The sequence below is a fragment of the Trichosurus vulpecula genome, chromosome 1 (assembly GCF_011100635.1).
Source record: "Trichosurus vulpecula isolate mTriVul1 chromosome 1, mTriVul1.pri, whole genome shotgun sequence".
NCBI classification, from domain to species: domain Eukaryota; kingdom Metazoa; phylum Chordata; class Mammalia; order Diprotodontia; family Phalangeridae; genus Trichosurus; species Trichosurus vulpecula.
Genome location: NC_050573.1, coordinates 105,881,351 through 105,901,261, shown reverse-complemented (window position 1 = coordinate 105,901,261; position 19,911 = coordinate 105,881,351). Strand labels below are relative to the sequence as shown.

General features: G+C 40.6%; 1 protein-coding gene and 1 pseudogene across 1 annotated transcript in view; one reads left to right on the top strand and one right to left on the bottom strand.

Moving 5' to 3' along the window:
- Window positions 1-11,655: 11,655 nt before the first annotated feature.
- On the top strand, window positions 11,656-13,334 carry LOC118834236 (annotated as a pseudogene).
- A 501-nt stretch (window positions 13,335-13,835) lies between these two features.
- Window positions 13,836-19,911, bottom strand: part of ADCY8 (adenylate cyclase 8) — a 401,436-nt gene continuing 395,360 nt past the window's right edge. The window contains exon 18 of the mRNA XM_036765122.1: window positions 13,836-14,323. Coding sequence (XP_036621017.1) covers window positions 13,836-14,323 — 488 coding nt within the window. The remainder of the gene's footprint in view (window positions 14,324-19,911) is intronic.

The window sequence follows — 19,911 nt, the reverse complement described above, 5'->3', positions numbered from 1 at the left end:
TTTGGGGTTTTCTTGACGGGTACAGCTGAGGAAACTGAGGCAGACAAAAGTTAAGTGACTTGCCCAAGTTCACACAGTTAGAATGTGCCTGAGGCTGAGCCTAATGCTCTATCCACTGTGTCTCTTGGCTGCCTTGAGGCAACAGCTCTTAAGTCTTTGCTCAGTGACTCCTTCTCAGAAAAGAGAAAAAAGAAAGGCAAAAGAGGCCAGTGACTCTCTTCTTGGGCTGTATAGCTAAACACATTTGCCTTTTCCCTAAGAGAGGCATTAAGATCTCTAGGATGTTTGTAGGGGTGTGGACTGGGTTGGGGAGAGGTTGTTATTTCTCTGAGGCCATGTCCGAATTTCTCCAGAAGGGAGGTAGAAGGGGGAAAGGCAATAAAAAATGGTGTCACCTCCCTTTTAAAGACTGGCATAGAGGGGTGTCTCCATTCCTAAGAGTTCAAGGGTCAGAATCAATCAGTTCATCTTAGGGGCCATAAAACCTGCCCTCGAGGGGGCACCAAAGGCCATCTCCAAACTCATTCATCCTAAAAGCAGCCCTCACCCTAATACTTAATACAAAGAGATCTTTTGCTCTCTTGGCAAGTTCCTTTTGGGCATGGTCACCTTCTATTGGGAGATGCCCCTCAAAAGTGAAACTAAGACTGCCAACATCCCAGCAAACTCTTCAGGTTGATTGTAGAATTTCTTTGTTCAACTCCTGTATGTAGATGGGGATGATAGCATCTACCTTGAAGAATTGTTGTCAAGAGCATTTCTTGTTGCATATTTTGCATGACTTCACATGTGTTATCTATGTCAAATGGTTTACCTTCTCAGGGAGGGAGAGAGGGAGGGAATTTGGAACTCAAAATTTTTTAAAAAGTTAAAAAAAATTTTACATGCAATTGAGAGATATTTGTTGTTCAGTTGTTTTCCAGTCATATCTGACTATTTGTGGTGCCATTTGGGGTTTTCTTTTCAAAGATACTGGAGTGGTTTGCCATTTCCTTCTCTAGCTCATTTTATGGATGAGGAAACTGAGGTAAACAGGGTGAAGTGACTTACCCAAGGTCATACAGCTTGTGTCTGGTGCTATATTTGAATTCAGGAAAATGAGTACATGTAGCTTCCGTGGCACAATGAAAAGATTGCTGAATTTGAGTTAGAGGATTATGGCTCTTATCGTGGATCTGGGGCTTACTACCTCAGTGACTTTGGCCAAGTTCCATCTTCTCTGGGCCTCGGTTTCCTCAATTGTAAATTCGAAGGCTCTTTCCATCTTTAAATCTATATTCCTTTTCTTATACCCTTTGACTAAGTCACCTAGGTAACATGTCATGGTGCTGTCATTCAGTTGTTCAGTCGTGTCTATTTATTTGTGACCCGTGGACCACGACATTCCAGGCCCTTCTGTCTTCTACTGTCTCCTGAAATCTGTCCAAGCTACTGTTCGTATTTGTTTGCTTGATGTTTTTTGCAAAGATACTGGAGTGGTTTGTCATTACCTTCTCCAGAACTCTCCACTATGACTTGTCTGTCTTGGGTAACCCTGCATGGCATAACTCACAGTTTCATTGAATGCATAAGCCCCTCCTCCATGACAAGGCAGTGATCCAGGGAGGGGATATGCTATGGTGCCAGGAATCAAAGGCAACTTTTCTGACTTCTGGCCCAGCACTTTTTTCCTGTACGTAGAGGGCAGTATGATAGAGCAAAAAGAAGGCTGGATTTAAAGTCACAGGATTTTTGGATTTACAGCTGGAAGGGAAGCTGCTTAGAGACCATCTGCTCTAATCCCCTCATTTTACAGATGAGAAAACAGCCTCAGAAAGGAGGATTGACTTGTCATTAAAACATAAGCTCTTTGAGGGCAGGGATTGTTTCACTCTTGTCTCGGTGTCCCCAGTGCTTTGTAAATGCCTAGTAAATATTTGCCTGTTGATTGATGGCCAAGTAAATAGCAGAGGTGGCATTTGAACCTAAGTCACATGACTCCACATCCAGCATTCTAGCTCTTACCACAGTGCCATAGGATTCAAAGGCCAGTTCTGACTAATGTTTGCTCACTGTGTGACCATGAAAAAGTCATTTTTACTTTCTGAGCCTTAGTGTGGTGGAGCAGAAAGAGTGCTGGACTTGAAGTTAGGAGAGGCTTGGGCTCAAATCCCACCTCCAACACTTACTAGCTGCGTGACTATGGCCAAGTCATTTATGTCTCTGAGTCACAATTTCCTCATCTCTAATAAAATGGGCAATGAGGTGGTGCAGTGGATAGAGTCTCGGGCCAGAAGTCAGGAAGAGAAGTTCAAATCTGACCTCAGATGCTTGTTGGCTGTGTGACCCTGGAGAAGTCACTTAACCCTGTTTGCCTTAGTTTCCTCATTTTAAATGATTTGGAGATGGAAATAGCAAATTACTTTGGTATCTTTGCCAAGAAAACCCCAAATAGGGTCATGGAGAGACTGAAAAATGACAACAGTATAGCTAAAAATAGTAATAGCTACTGAGATGGTGCTTTAAGTTTTGCAAAACACTTTATAAATATTATTTCATTTATCTCTAAAATGGATATGACCCATTTTTTCTAAAATACATATAACAAATACCACCCGTCTAACCTACCCTACAAGACTACTATATCAAATGAGATAATGTATGCAAAACATTATGCAAATGTCTATTATTTTATAAAGGGAGGTTAAAAATACTTGTATGACCTGCCTCACAGAACCATCCTGAGAAAGGCACTTTGTAAGCCTTAAAGGGCTGTAGAGGCATGAGGTATTATCATACCTCTTATATCTTGCAAAGTCAGCCTCTAGGCCATTAACAGAGAGCAAGCCCTGACCATAGCCTAATCTTATTTGTAGTTGTTACTCAGTAGCCTTAAGGACCTTGATTCTGTCTGAGGCCAGAATTTTTTACTAGACTCAGCTTACAACACACTTGAAGCTATAGCAGCCTGAAATGAGATGGCTTGTTTTCCTCTGACCAGGGAATCAGAGATCCAATACATTTTCTTCTAGGGCTCACCAACAAGGAAGGAAGAAAGGAAGGAAGGAAACATTTATTAAGTACCTACTATATGCCAGGCAATACGCTAAGAGCCTTATAAATATTATCTCATTTGAACCTTACAACAGTCTTATGAAATAGGTGCTATTATTATCCACATTTTACAGTTGAGGAAACTGAGGCATACAGAGGTTGTAACTTGCCCAGGGTGACACAGCTACTGTCTGAAGTTGGATTCGAACTCAAGTCTTCCTGACTCCAGACTCAACGCTTCATCCACTGTGCCATCTAGCTGTCTCTAAACACATTTGCCATTTGGATTTCTTGACTCATAAGAAAACACCCATAGAAAATTCTCCATCAGATGGGCTGTGTGATGGTCAAACTGGTCTACCTTTGGTCCCTGTGAATATGGCTTGTGCTCCCTTAACCTCCTGGACTTTGCTACCATTTTTCCATGAATGAAATGTTTCCTCCTTCTCTTCAACTTTTGTATTCCTGTTATCCTTTAGAGCAGGACTCAAATGTCTCTTTCTTCATGAAGACTTCCCTCATCCCCTTGGATTCTGATGACTTCCTTCCATAATTTCACCTAAGTCTTAGTTTTTTAAACCTCCAATGTGTGTATGTAATATTGTATGTTATAGCTATAACAAGTATGTTTTAATTCACCCTCCTAGATCGAAGCAGACTACTCTCAGGGTTCCCTTGAGGGACATTGAATGTGTCTTCTCTGCCGTCATTGGCTCAAGCCCTCTTTGGTTGTGTTTCCCCCATAGTTAGCCACCAGAGATCAATTCTATTTCACCACTTCATATCAATTAGCTTTCAAAAAGGAATTTTTATTTCAAAGATATAGCAAAAACCAAGTACAAACAATTCCTCCAATACCTTTGGGACACAGTCAGCTCAGTCCTTCTATCAGTTTGGACCTACTTAGTTCCCGTTCATCTATGATATCCCTGACAGATGAAGTCATTCTTCTCAGCTATTATTGACCCAAAGGTCAAACCTGAAGGGAACTCCTTGGTTCTTTGGGAAACAATGCTGCTGCAATACTTAAATATTCAAATGGATCTATAACCTCATCAACTGGGGAGTCGCCCCATCTCCAAATACAGTTGGTAACTCATCTATGCTTGGCCATCCTGTGCAACTTTTGTCTGTGTTCTTCCAAGAGTTTGCCATATAGGGTCTATCCAATATGCTAGAGGCCTTCCTTGTTTTCCTCTGACACATTATGGCTGTCTACGCATCTTGCCACATGAATAGCCTATCTTCTCCTGTTTTCTCTTTGCATCTGTTGCTCCACCTGGTTTCAACTCTAGCGGATGATTCCCTACCTCCACCCCCCAACCAGGGTAAGCTGATCACTTCTAAACTCACTACCATATTGCTAATTCAAGCCTAGATCAACACTACCACTGTCAGCTTCCTCTTCCCTCTGATTGGAGGGCTGGAGAATATAGCACCAAACTCTTCCCAATGCCTTCCTTTATAAAGGGCAGAAACTGATCTCCCCTTTGCATCTGCTGCTCTGCCTAGTTTCAACTGCATGGAACAAGATACTCTCTGGGATACTCCACTGCTTTCCTGCCTCCTTCTGTGTGTTGTCTCTCCCTTCAGACTGTAAGCTCTTTGAGGGCTGGGACTATCCTTTTTGTTAGTTGCATCTCCAGCACTTAGCACAGGCCTGGCATTTATTAAACATTTATTGAATTGGTTGGATATGCTTTCCTGATAGTATCTTTGACTCCTATTTTCTTTTGGTGATTCCCATTGTCTTTTGCTCCCACTCACCATGCACTTGTCCATTGTTTTCCGTATGGTAAACATTTTTAGTTCTGCAAATGACAGTTGTAGTCTCTATCTCTCTGATGCATAACAGTATTCCTGTTCAAAGCATGAGTTCTCTGCAATGTATTACAAAACGTTCACCTGGCACCCATTTGAAGACCTCTAGCAACAGGAAAATCACCACCCCATGAGACAACCCTCTCCATTTTTTCAGAGTTCTAATTTTTTGGGAAGAAATTCCTTTTGTGGCACCAAAAATCTGGTTTCCTATAGTTTCCACCAATATGTACCTCATTTTGCCACCAGAACCAAACCAAGTAAATAAGTAAAACTTGATTCTTTTTAAAAGCCTGTGAAGTGGGCAGTACAAATGTTATTTTGTTGGTCAGTCATTTTTCAGTTATGTTTGACTGTTTGTGGGATTTTGGACTCATTTTTGAGATTTTCTTGGCAAAGATACTGGAGTAGTTTGCCATTTCCTTCTCCAGCTCATTTTACAGATGAGGAAACTGAGGCAAACAGGGCTAAGTGACTTGCACAGGGTCATATAGCTTGTAAGTATCTGAGGGTAGATTTGAATTCAGGAAGATAAGTCTTCCTGACTCCAGGACCAGCAGTATATTCACTGTACTACCTAGCTATCCCATAAATGTATTCTTCTTCCTTCATAGATGAGGAAACCAAAATGAAGAAAGTTGAAATGACTTGCCCTTGATGAAATAACCAGAAAACAAAGTGGGGTTTTCAAGTCTAGGCTTTTAATTCTAAGCCTTGTTCTTTCCACTATGCTTCCCCACCTCGAGAAGTATGGAGGGATAAAGAGCTGATAGATTAGGTAAGAAATACATGCTTCCTTTTTTCCCTTCTTACATGCTACAACTACTGATGCATATACTATTTTCCCTGAGACTTCATTTTATATTCTAGTAAATGAATAATTAGTGGTAAGCCAGGTCCTTTAGATGTAGTTTATTAAATCAGGACACAATTCACATATGCAGCAAGATAGCATAGTAATAGAATGTAATCAGATTCAAGGGAATGGGATCCAGTCCAGCCGCTCATATCCTAGTCAGTCCAATCACCCTCAGGTATTTTCACTTCCAGTAGCAGGGTATTCAAATATGCAAAAGAAATATGTATTTCCAACTTAAATGGCCGATTGCCACCTGGAAAGCTAGAAGCAACATACAGTCGTTAGAAGAGAAATGGAAGCAATGAGCAAGGGTTTGCTAATTCCAACATTTGGTTAGTCATGTAGGGTGATGATGGATCCAAATAAATGAATGATTTCACAGAATTACTGAATTTTAGAATCTAAGAATTGGAAAGGACTTTGAAGGCCATCTGATCCAAACTGGGCTTGACTGAGAATCCCATCTACGACAAATGAACATCTCATGTCTTTTTGAAAATTCCAAGTCTATGGAAATTCATTACCTTCTGTTTCAACCCATTCAACTTTTAAATTGCTCTAATCATTAGCAACATAATTTGGCTTTTCTTTAGTCTCTACCTGTTTCTCCTCATTCTGCCCTCTAGAGTCAAGCAGGACACATCCATTCCCTCTTCTTCAAAAATCTTTCCAATATGTGAACATCTCTAGTTCCTTTCATCTCTATTACATGGTGTTTATCTCCAGGCATTTTGCTATCCTGGTTGTCCTCTAGATAGTCTCTAGCTTGTCAGAGGCCTTCTGCAGTGAACCCAATGCTCCATTTGTGGTCTGGCCAGAAATGTGGGATGACACAGAAATTTGTGGTATGGCAGACTTACAGCTTCCAGGGTTTTGGACATTATCTCTCTCCCCTTACTGCTTAGGATAGCATTAGCTTTCTTGGCAGCCATTTTGCATTGTTGACTAATGTTTAGCTTGAGGTCCGATAAACCCCCTAGATCTTTTTTTCAGACAAATATCTCTCTAGCTATGCTTGGCCCCTACCCCACATCTTGAACTTTTTAAGTTGATTGTTTAATTTCCAGTGTATAATTTTATACTTTATGAAATTTCACTTTTAATGTGGCCCATCATTCTACCCTGTTGAGTATTTTCAAATTCTGACTGTTATTTGGTACTTAAGCTAACCCTACCCTTTTCATGTCATCTGTAAAATTGATAAGCGTGTCTTCTATACCTTCATCCAAGATATTGATAAAAATGTTGACCAGCACAGAGTCAACCAGAGATCTATGGAACGTATCACTAGAGGTCATTCTTTAATTTAACACCAACATATCAGTGATTGCTCATTGGTCCAGTCATTCAACTAGTTCACCTGCATCTCTCCATTTTGTCTGAAAAATATCCATGAGAATTTTATCAAATGTTTTGATGTAGGTAAATGATATTTATAGCATTACCCTGATTTCTACCCATCTAGTAACCTTTTTAAGAAATGAAATAAGGTTCATCTGTTATGATCCATTCCTGCAGAAGTTGTTATGACTGTTTCTAGGTGTTTATTAACCATCCACTCAGTCATATGCTCTGGTTCTAGGACACTTACCTTCTCAGAGATTGCATATTATTTTCCCATTCATTCATTCTTTGTTCTAGCCAAACTGATCTATTTGCTGCTCCCTGTATATGATATTCTCTCTCCCACCTCCATGGCTTTGAACAGGCTTTCCCTCATGCCTGGGCTGCCCTTTCTTTTCACCTCTACCTCTCAGAATCATCAGCTTCCCTCGAGGCTCAGTTTGGATGCTCCTCCATACTGAACACCTTTCTTGATCTTACCCATTAATTCATGTGCTGCTGCTCCTGAAATTGTTTTATACATACTTGGTATTTACTGATCTGTGTATGTGTATTCTCCCCACCTCCACCTGATACAATGTAGGTCCCTTGGGGTCAAAACTGCTCGTTTTTGCCCTTGTATCTCCCTGGCCTAGTAGTATCTTGCATATAGAGGATGATTAATAGATTTTTATGGAACTGAATTGACTTGCAATAAATTTCCCTTCTTAATCATTTTGATCTTTTTGAATTTGGCAGGGAATGGCTTCCCAAGAAGTTGCTGGGAAAAATGCAGTTTATGTATAAATTGTGAGAATCAAATGTTTTTTTCACATTTTTATTTGTAAAAAAAGAAGAGTATTTTACAGTGGAAAGACATCTTGGTTCCATTACTTACTATCTATGTTTGAGTAACCCTAGGCCAGGGTGGGGAATCTGTGGCCTTGAGGTCACATATAGTCTTCTAGGTCCTGGGTGTGGCCTTTTGACTAAGTCCAGTGTTTACAGAACAAACCCTTTCATTAAGGGATTTTGTTCTGTGAAGTTTGGATTCAGTCAAAAGGCCTCACTTGAGTACCTAGAGGGCCACATGTGGCCTTGAGGCTGCAGGTTCCCTACCCTGGGCCTAGATAAAGTACTTCGTCTCTAGACTTCAAGTTCCCCTAATCCCAGAATCTCACTTGTAGGAAGGAACTTTAAGATTATCTAGTGCAACCTGTACTTGTACTGAAATCTCTTCTATAATTCCCCCAACAAGAAGGGCCATCCAAGCTCTCTATGATGACTTTTAGTGACAGAGAACAGAGCAATTATGATTTTGGATAGTGCTCATCAATGAAAAGTTTTTCTACATATATGAATATATATGTACATATGCATCTATGTATATACACATTTATAACATGCATCTCTGAGCCAAGCATAGATTGTAAGTGATGGAGTCAAGACTTACTCCAGATGCTTTTGAGACATCTTATACATACTATATAATACTTAGTTTTCATGTATAACTCTCTCTACCTAATGTACATTTCCACCTGATTTACAACCTATAGCCTAAGACTTAGAAAGTTGCCCGGTTAAGGGGTTAAGAGAGGCTAAGTGGCTTGCTGCGGATCACACAGCCAGCGTGTGTCAGAGATGAGCCTTGAACCTAGGTCTTCCTGATTCCAAGGTCAGTTCCCTATCCATTATACCACACTTGCCTTTTTCTTCTTCTTCTCTATATTGAGTCAAAATTTATTTCTCTGCAATCACTTTAAGTTCAACTCCTGGGAGCAGTCAGGAGGTCTAGTTCTTATTGCCTGAGACAGGCTTTCAGATACTTGAAGACATCTTTCAATGCATTTAAAAAATTAGTGGTGGTCAAGTGGTTAGGCCCTCCTGACCCCCTAGTTCACACACATAAACTAATGAGATGAAACATATTTGATAAAATTTTCAGGTGGAAAACTCTAGTGTCAGTTGGGTCTCATTTGGCCTGGGAGCCAAGTGAGTGGAGAGTTAGATATTCTGACTATTGTATAGGGTGTCCCTAAAGTCTGGACACACATGCATATTTTGAAATATTTGGAATATTAACAGACCTTAGCCTCCTTGACTTCTTTTTCTGGGGTATGTTAAGGGAGAAGGTGTACTCAATGAAAATCACAGATGCAACACACTTGACTGAATGCATAAAGAGCAAATGTGCTAAAATTGATGGCAATGTGGAGTTATTGCATTGAGTTCGTGTGAATCTTGCAAAGTGCATCAATCTTTGCATCACAAATGATGGAAATTATATTGAAGATGTTATTTGTTAATATTCCAATGAAATAAAATGTTGAAAATTTCATTCATTTCATTTCTCGAAAATATGCATTTTTGCCTATGTGTCCAGACTTTAGGAATACCCTGTATTTAGGGAAGTTAGGTGGTGTGATGGATAGGGCACTACAGGAATACCCAAGTCCAAATCCAATCCGACACTTGCTAGCTGTGTGACCCTGGACAAGTCCCTTACCCTGTCTGTCCAGTTTTCCCATATGTAAAGAATGGGGATAACACTAGCACCTACCTTCCAGGGTTGTTATGAGATATTTGTGAAGTGCTTCACAAGCCTTAAAGTACTATGTAAATGCCACCAATGGCATTAGCTATTATTGCAGACATCTTTTCCGCAAGGCCAATGAAGGAAAGAGGCGGGGTTAGAGTTTCCGCCAACTGCATTTCTTTCAGCTGACTCCCATCTTGGTACTCTCTCAGGAATGGAAATGATGCTTAATTCCCCAGTAGTCTTGCATTTAATGTGCCTTAAATAAATGAAATCAGCAGACCAGAAGGAAAATAATGATTGCTGTGGGAATAGGAAACATGCCTGTGGCTTTAGGAAGACTTTCTTAGATTAGCAGATTGGAGAAGCCATTTGTATCGGGAATACCTGGCTGGTTAATGACATCCTCTGGAAGGGGCTGGTGGAATTAGTACAGAGACTGGGTAGGTGACAATAAGAGTAAAAAGAGGTATGATAGCAAAATGACCAAAGACAAATATCTGGGGTGTTCTGTTCAGTTCTGGGAACCACATTTTTAGAGACGTTAACAAGCTGGAATGTTCCCAGGGAACAGGGAGTTTGGGAAGACTCAATATAATCCTGTATGGAGATCAGTTATGGAAAGTGGAGCTGTTTGGACTGAAGAAAAGACAAGGGGTGTGTAATAGGGATCTTCAAGAATGCGAAAGTTTGTGCTGTGGAAAGGGGGTTAGATTAGGTTTCATCTTTAGCCCCAGAGGCCAGAACAAGGATTTGTGGGTAAAAATAATAGAGCTTAATATAAATTTAAAAACCTTTTTTTTTAAATAATGGAAACAGTTGAATAACGGAATGGAGTGCATTGTTAGGTGGAGAATTCTGAGTTTCTCATCACTGAAGGTGTCCAATCAAATGCTGGATAATCCCTTGTCAGAGGTGTTATAGTGAGAATTTCTAGCTCATTTCCAACACCCACCTTTGGGGTTGAGGAGGAAATAAGCAATTATTAAGCACCTATTAGGTGCTAGGCACTGTGCTAAGCACTTTACAAATATTATCTCATTTGAGATATAAATAGTATTAACATCTTATCTATTGAGGGGGAGGCAATGAGGGATTGGAAGCAAGTCTCCCTCTATGATGACATTGTAACCAACACATGCAATCTGGGGCAGCACTGGTGTCCAACTGTAGGAGGTGTTAATCATATTATATGCTTCTCCAGTTAGTTTTTATCTAGAATATTGTGTCTAGTTATGAGCGCCAATTTTTTAGAAAGAACTCTGACAGACTAGAAAATGTCTGTCACCTGTTTGGCAAAGGGACTCTTGAAATCATGTCTCATGAAGCATGAGAAAAGGAAGGCAAAATGTTATAAGAAGGATAGAGTCATTTTTCTTCTCATTTCCCTCTGGTGATACCATGTCACCACATAGTGAAAAGCTTTTATTTGTGGGTTGAAAAGGGATGAAACCTTTGGTAAACTTGAAATATTGGGATGAAAGGGGTAGAGGCATGTGACCTTTTATTAAAGGAATACTAAATCTGAAGTTAGAGGAGTTGGGCTTGAATTCTGTGCATCTTTGGACAAATCACTTCATATCTCTGGGCCTCAGTTACCCAATCTGTAAAATGAGTGGGTGGGACTTAGATGATCGCTAAGAAATCTTTGATCTATAACACATGAGCAATCTTTTGCCAGCCCATAATTTATTAGAAGCGAAGAAATTTTAATGAGAAATAAAGTCTTCCTTTGTCTGGGCATAGGACGTAAGGTCATAGGTTAGAATATTAGAGGTCATTTAGTCTAACCCTCTCATTTTACAGATGAAGAGGCTGATATCCAGAGGTTGACTTGGCCAACATCACATGGATAGTATATAGCAAATCCAAGATTTGAACTTAGATCCTCTAACTCAAAATCCAGAACTCTTGGCATTGCATTAACCTGGTTGAACTTTTTGGGATTAGAGATTTATATTCTTCCCTTAATTGGACAAAATTTTTTGGAAGCTGAAATAAGATGGTAGAACCATCTTATGAATTTTTTTTTAAATAAGGCCTTTTGCTCCTCCTCTTCGCCATCTTCGTCCCACTTGCAGCCATGAAGGTTGAGCTGTACAGCTTCAGTGGGTACAAGATCTACCCGGGTCATGGGAGGTGATACGCCGGCATGGACGGGATGGTTTTCCAATTTTTGAATGCAAAATGCGAGTCTGCATTCCTTTCAAAGAGGAACCCCCGGCAGATCAATTGGACTGTCCTGTATAGAAGAAAGCACAGGAAGGGACAATCGGAAGAGATTCCAAAGAAAAGAACCCTCCAGGCTGTCAAATTCCAGAGGGCTATCACTGGGGTTTCTCTTGCTGATATAATGACCGAGAGGAACCAGAAACCTGAAGTTAGAAAGGCCCAATGAGAACAAACCATCACGGCTGTCAAGGAAGCAAAAAAAGCTAAGCAAGCAACAAAGAAGACAGCTGCATCTGCTGCTAAGTTTCCTACAAAGGCAGCACCTAAATAAAAAATTGTGAAGCCTGCAAAAGGTTCTGCACCCCGAGTTGGTGGAAAATATAAATTGTCTACTAAATTGGATTAAATAAAACAAAATTTCAAGCAAAAATAAAATAAAATAAGGCCTTTTTAGGTGTTTAAGGCTGAAGTATTTTCCCACTTCTTTCCTTCGTGGCTCTTGAAAACTTTTGTGGGACTACTAGGACCTTTATTTCTGAGGCTTTCTCTGGGTTAGGCTTCTAAATAGTTTAATACCAGGATGGAATAATCCATAACCAACTCCTTTGTACTCTTAGTATATGAATGGGTGGTGTTTTGGTGTTAAAACTAAAACTCTTCATGTGAAGAAATTATTTTGTGGATTGTCATACTTGTTTTTGAGGTAAAATTTCCCCTGAGTAATCAATGCATGGTTGAGTTTTGTGTGCCTGAAAAAAACATACCCTTGTTATCATGGAGAAACCTCTGATTTGTTGGGTTGAAACTGAACCAGATTTGCTTATGAGTTTCAATACTAGACATGTGAATTTATGCAAGTCACTTCTCTCTGAGCCTCATCTGTACAACAGGGATAGCAATACCGCTCTTAACTGTTTCACTGGGTTATTATGAGATCCAAGAGAGACGATTTGTGAGCACGCACCAAAAAAGGTCAAGGGTTATATGAGTAACATATTATTTTTGATGTCATCATTTTCTGCCTCTCTCTCTCTCTTTCTATATATATATGGTATCTTTTAAAAAAGCAACGATGGGCTTATAATCCTTGAGTGTACCTGTCCTTTTTTAAAAGATCAAGTATATCAAATGCATTTGGAAGAGGGTTTCACTTTTCATCCATTCTTGAGAATTTATCAAAGTAATGGCCTCTTTAAAGCTATACTTGAACCAACATTTATATAGACATAGAAATCATTTCCTTACATTCTTCACCAATCGCAACAGGCTCCTGGCATCTTTCTATGTCTTATCTCATAACTTCTGCCTCTTAGATTTCTTCAGGCCACATGCTTTCCTTATCAAAGGAGATAATATATATGAGAGTGCTCTGGGAAGTAAAAAGTGTCACATATTTCAGGGATTGTTATTATCGCTTTGAATTTGGAAATACTATTCACTCCCACAGTCCAAGTATAAGTACTTGCAACAAGAGTTTGCACACAAATAATCCTTGGGTTTTATGCATGAAACGTTATCAATAATTACAGACTGGAAAGTGCAGTCAGCCGTGACCTTCCCATGTCTCCTTTCATATCTAGTTTTCACTAAAGGCTTGCCAATCATGTTTCTATTGCAAAAGCTACTATTTTCAAGAGTCTACTGGGATATGATCTGAGCTTAAACTACACCCATTCCTGCTACAACTGCAATCTACATTATATATTTCCAGATGTCACAAACAAAAATTAGACTGGAAAAAGAAATGATTAAAAAGACTTTTGTTAGGGAGTATGGTGCAGTGGATAGAACATTAAACTGCAAACTTTGGGGCTTGACTATTCTGATCATGGCTCTTCCACTAACTTGTCTGGGCAAGCTACTTCACTCTGGCCCTCGGTTTCCTCATCTTTAAAATGAGGATGTTAGGCTAGATGATCTCAGTGGTCCCTTTCACTCCATGACTCTATGACTGGCCTTTTCCATCTGGTACCCACCAAAGATCAGTAAAAGCGTTCTTATTCTAAAAAAAATTAAACCTTTTTATTAGTATATTTATTTTTTTCATATATAAAAGAAATACAAAAAAAAGGAACACAAAGAAAATGCTTATTATGGCAAGTCAGATTTATCAACGCCTTCTGCTTGGGCTGCTGGTTCAGGTCCACTGGCAGTCAACAAAGTCCGTCGGTTATAATGAGCCTTTATAATGCCGGGGTTGTTGTTCTCATTGAGTATTTGCTTCTGTCTTTGCCTGTTTAGTGATTGAACCAGTCCCAGGACAACAGCTGCCAAGGAGTACTGTCCAGGCAGTTTTCTTGGTGGTAAGATTAATGGATTGGGTTGTACTCTTCCCAGAAGAAAATATGTTTTGATTTTTCCTTCCTGTTCACTGATGCCTTTGACATAAATCTCTCCTCTGTAGTCAAAAGCAAAGCCTTGGTCCTTCAGGATGAGATATGTCTCCTCCGGCACTTGGATCCGGCCACTGACGCCTGTGCTATCCATACGACTTGCCAGGTTGACGGTTTTGCCCCAGATATCATACTGTGGCTTCTTGGCGCCAATAACTCCTGCTACCACAGATCCATGGCTGATACCTGCAAAGGAAGTAGAAAGGCAAAGAATTTAGAAATGATTTCTCCCATCTCTGAACCTCCAGGATTTTATTTGTTACTGTAAATAAAGTATGATTAATCCATATGAAAAGGAAGGCAGCCACTTCTGCCAGTGGCCCCAATGAGGCTACATAACTTCTGGGTTTTGGTATTGTTCTTGTAAAACTGGGATAAAACTCTGAGGAGGCCAGTAGGCAGCTTTGAGAATTAAGGAGAGTCTAGGCTTTTAGGTCAGGGTTGACTCTGAAATGAGGAGGATGGACCAGATGGCCTCTGCGGTCCCTTTCACCTCTAGAGCGATGATCTGATCCTTCACTGTTTCTGATGCCTTGGCTGTAGAGATGAATGTGGTGACAAGAGGGAGATCAAGAGATCCCTCCAGTGAGTGAGGATTACAGTAAAGCCATGTAGCTCTGGAGGCTCTGGATTTTTTATGGGTGGCTTTCTGTGTGTGTGTGTGTGTGCGTGTGCACGTGCGCTTGCTCATGTGTGTGCACATGTGAGCCCTTGGGAACACCTTGTGTATTTGAATTGTAAGGTCCCTGAAGCAATGAACCAATGCTTCTTAAACTGTGGGCCACGCCCCTATGTGGGGTCACGAAAAATTTGGCAACAGTAAAAGGCTTCTGAATGCATAACAACCAAAAATTAATTAAAAATCAAATGCATAATGAATCCAAGGTGTTTCTGGCAGTGCTTGCCCATGTTGCATCAAACGACTTCACTGCAGCCTTGTTTCTAAACACACAGCATGTCCACTTTGCACTGTGAATGCCCTCAGGCTGTGCAACTGCCAATGAATGCTGCCAGGGGTTACAAGTGGAAAAAGTTTAAGAAACCCTGCCTTAGACCATGAACTTGTATGGGAAGAAAAATTCAACTTTATTTTCACAAACCTCTAACTGAGCCTAGTATTTCTTTCAACCCCCACCCTAAACAAACAAACAAAAAATAGAAACATAAACCAACCATTATTCTGAGAAGACTTCACCAAACTGCCAAATAAACCCATGACACAAAAAAGGTTAAGAACCCCATCTTACACACAGCCTACACCAGGAGTGTGGGAGATGATGACTATGTTACAAGGTCAGCAACGTCATTGTCTTTCTTTCTGAATCCTTTCATAGTCTCTCAACACGCCTTATGAGGTGGCATGATGCTGGTGGTATGTCTCTAATGATGATCGGTACTGGTTCATAGTATTTTCATTTGTGTGTATGTCTTGTCTCCCAAATGTTAAACTCCTTGAGGGGCAGGGATTATGTTTTATTTATGTCTGTTCACCCAGAATTTTTCTTAGAGTCTTGTACCAAATGGGGGATTAATGGGTGAAATAATATTTGTAAAGTGCTTGGCACAGTGCTGGCAAATTGTAGGTGCTCAATAAATGTTTCTTCTCTCCCTCTTTCCTTCCCTCCATTTTTGTTGAATTCAATGGAAAACCACTATTATGTCAAATACCCACATATAAATAGTATTAACATCCATCTATTGCTGGGAGGCAATGAGGGAGTAGAAGAAAATACCCCAGATGAGCAGTCAGGAACTTACAGTGCAAGCCTTCTTAAGTCATTTATTAGGTATGCAAATTTGGGCAGGTCACTCAATTTCTCTGAGAGTCAGTAACTTCATCCGTAAAATGTAGATCACAAGGCCTTCCCTATCTACCTCTGACGTGTTGTGAGGCCTAACAGATGTTGGATGGGAAAGTGGTTCAGAGTGTAAAAAAGTATTAGGTAAGTATGTGAAGGCAACATTATTAAGTGACTTCTATCTCTGTATCTCTGTTTGCGGATATATAAATTTCAGACCTATTTTATTTATACATTGAAGAGGATTATAAGGAATTAGAAGAAATGAATTTTCCAACTGCTGAGAAAATTTAATTATGCCAATAATGTAACATTTTAAGGGCTGGCTGTGATCTTAGAGATATGTTTTCAGAATTCACCTGGCATATTTTTTTCTAGGTTAAATTTTTGCTTCTGTTTTAATTTTGCTGTGTATGATTTTAGAAGGCAGGATAGAGAGAGGAACTGCTCTTGTGATTTCATTGATCTAACTGGCATTTAGACAGTGCTTTAAGTTTTGAAAAGCACTTTACATGGTATTTTATTGAAGCCCATTTGACAGATGAGAGAACAGAGGCTGAGAGAGGTAAAGTGATTTCTCCAGGGATGCACAGGTAGGGTCTGATGCTGTATTAAAATTCATTTCACTAAGACTCCAAGTCTAGCACTCTACTGCCCTATCTAGATGTTGCTATTGGGCCTTCCTAGAGCCAAAACCCTGTCTACCAATACAGACCGGCTCTCTGCAAATTATTGCTTTAGACACGTGCCTTAGGCACTGATAGGTTGTGACTTGCCAAGGATCACAGCCATTGTGTGTCAGAAGTAGGACTTGAACCAGATCTTCCTATCTCCAAGGCCACTGCTTTATCTATTATGTCTTGTTGCTTCTTTTAGAGAGAAAGGAAACTTAAATTTAATGCAAAATGGTGAGCCGGGGCCTCAGCTGTCATATCTTTAGGTCAAGAGCACCATGGGACCAACTTTCTCCCATATCAACAGACACAGGTACTGAGGAGCTATGTGACCACAGGCAATTAACTTGCACAATTTGGGGTTCAGGAAATCTGGAAAATAATGTGGGACTAGACGATATCTCTGAGTGTCTCTAACGAACATTTTATGAATCTAATGCTCTCCCAAAGTGAACTATTGGGCTGACTCACAACCTTGTCTTAAGAGGAACAATGACCAGCTGGAGGCAATCCAGAGGAAGGCTCCTGTAATGTTGCAGGTAACGGAGACCACGACAGAGACAGAACAAATGAAGGGACTCTTTCGCCTTTCTGGGACTCAGTTTCCTCCTCTGTTAAGTCAAAGCATTGAATGACCTCAGAGCTCCCTTCCAGGTATACACCGTATTACTATTGAATATGTCTACCTTGGAGATGCTTAGGGATAGGGTGAGGGGTACAGGACTTACTCTTCTTGACAGAAATGGGAACAATGTGTGGAAATTATAGGGAAGTAGATTCCAATGTGGTAACCAGAAACTCATTCTAATAATCAGACCCATCTAACAACGGAATAGGCTGACGTGGAAAAGGTGTTACCAAATATGACTTGCCATAATACGAGTTCCCTTGAGTTTGTTTTGAGAAAGGCTTGATTTTTTTTCAGAATAAGGATGCTTTTATTGAGTTCAAATCTGGCCTCAGACATTTGCTACTGTGTGACCCTAGGCAAGTCATTTCACCTCTCAGCCTCAACTTCCTCATATGTAAAATAGAGATAATAATGGTACATACCTCCCAAGGTTCTGGGGATCAAATGAGATCATATTTATAAAGTGCTTCATAAACTTTAAAGTGCTATCAAAAAGCTAGGCATCATCATTATTATCATTATCATGACTGGTGATTGGCAGGTGCCAGATAAATAGTGAGTTCTTCATCATTGTAAGTGTTCAAGGAGAAATAAGAGACTCTCTGCTTAGGATATTGTTAAAGGAAGTCCTGCATTAGATGAAAGAAAGTGTAATATAACAGAAGAAATGCTATACTTGGAACCAGGGAAGACCTGTGTTCAAATCCTGCTTCTCCCCTTTACTAGCTATATGACCACGGTTATGGCTCTTTTTACCTCAGTTTCTTTATTTGCAAAATGAGGGCAATGATAGTTGTAGCCTCTACCATAGCATCCTCAGGACTTATCTCAGGATCAGAGATAATGTGGGTAATGTGCTGTCAAAATGTCACTTTTTATTGGACTGTTTTTCAGTCATGTCCAACTGTTCATGGCCCTATTTAGGGTTTTCTTGGCAAAGATACTGGGGCAGTTTGCCATTTCCTTCTCCAGCTCGTGTTACAAATGGGGAAACCAAGGCAAACAGGGCGAAGTTACTTGCCGAGGGTCACACAGCTGGTAAGTGTCCGAAGCTAGGATTTGAACTCAGGAAGATGAGTCTCCCTGATTCCAAGTCTGGTACTGTATCCACTGCACCGCCTAGCTGCCCAGGACTGGATCAAAGACCTGGAAATACAAACTCCTATCCAAATCTTCGTTTCTCCCTTCACAAAGACGTCCAAACCTGATCGTGCTTTTATCTGACCAATGAACAAAGGGCTACATTCCATATCTTGCAGGGAGGAGAGGAGGTGCTTCAGGTGGCCTACTGTTGCTCATTGGAGATTTCTGGTGTAAATGACCTCTAGTTCACTACCGGCTCAGAGAGATAACCCGGCATAGTGAGAGCACTGGCCGGAGGCAGAGGCAATGAATGATTCAAATCTTGTCTCCATTATTTACCACCTGTGTGACCACCGGCACAACTTTCCTACGTCTGGATCCTCTGTCAAATGAAGGGATCAGGCTACCTGGTTTCTAAGGCGGCTCCTGGGTCTAAAGATCCGTGTTCTGTGATGCTATAATGTCTAAGGACAATAATAACAGTAATAGCAAACATATATAGTGCCTACTATGCGCCAGGCACTGTGCTGAGCACGTAGCAATCACTACTTCATTCGGTCCTCACGACCCTGGAAGGTGGGTGCTATGATTAGTCCCATTATACAGAGGAGGAAACTGAGGCAGAGAGCATTTGAGTGACTTGTTCAGGATCACACAGTTAGTAACTGAGGCCAAATTAGAACTCGGGTCTTCCTGACTCTAAGCCCAGACATTCTACCCACTGCGTCACTTAGCTGTCCCTTAGAAAGAGAATCACAGAGTGGGGGAAGCACAGTGGGAAAAGCCCTGGATTTTGATTTGAAATAACTAGGTTCAAGTCCTGCCATCGCCCCTGCTTAGTTCCATGATCTTGCGGTAAGTCTTTGCCGCTCCGAACCTCAGTTTAATCATCTGTGAGTGAAGGATCGCATTTGGTGCCTTCCTGCAGTGTTGGGAGGGACAAATGAGATGATGTATATAAGATGCTATTTAACTACCAGCTCTTATTGTGTTAACCATTTCACAGACCCCAGATATCCCTGACTTCCTTTTGGTAATCTGGAAGAAGTCTAACCTAATCTTTAAATGTCAATGCACGGCAACCAAGGGTCTACCAAATCTGTCGCTGTTGTTAGGTCATGTCTGACTATATGTGACCCCATTTGGACTTTTCTTGGCAAAGATACTGGAGTGGTTTGCTATTGCCTTCTCCAGTTCATTTTACAGATGAGGAAACTGAGGCAAACAGGTTAAATGACTTGCCCAGCGTTTGCTGTGCCACCTACTGCTCTGGCCTACTGAATACTATATATCACCAGCTCTCATTGGGGAGGGACTGTTCCCTCTATGTGTGTCCTTGCACTAAGTCTAGAATGCATTCTCTCATTCCCCCCACCTCAAAGAACCCCTGGCTTTCTTCCATGCTCAGTTCCAACATCTCTGTAATTCCCTAGTCCTTTAACGCTTTTTCCCTCTTGAAATTTCTTCGTATACACTTACTTGTGTGGGTAGCTAGGTGGTGTAGCACAGAGGGTGCTGGACGTGGAGTCAGAAAAAACTGAGTTCAAATCTAGTCTCAGACACTCTTAGCTTGTGTGACATGGATAA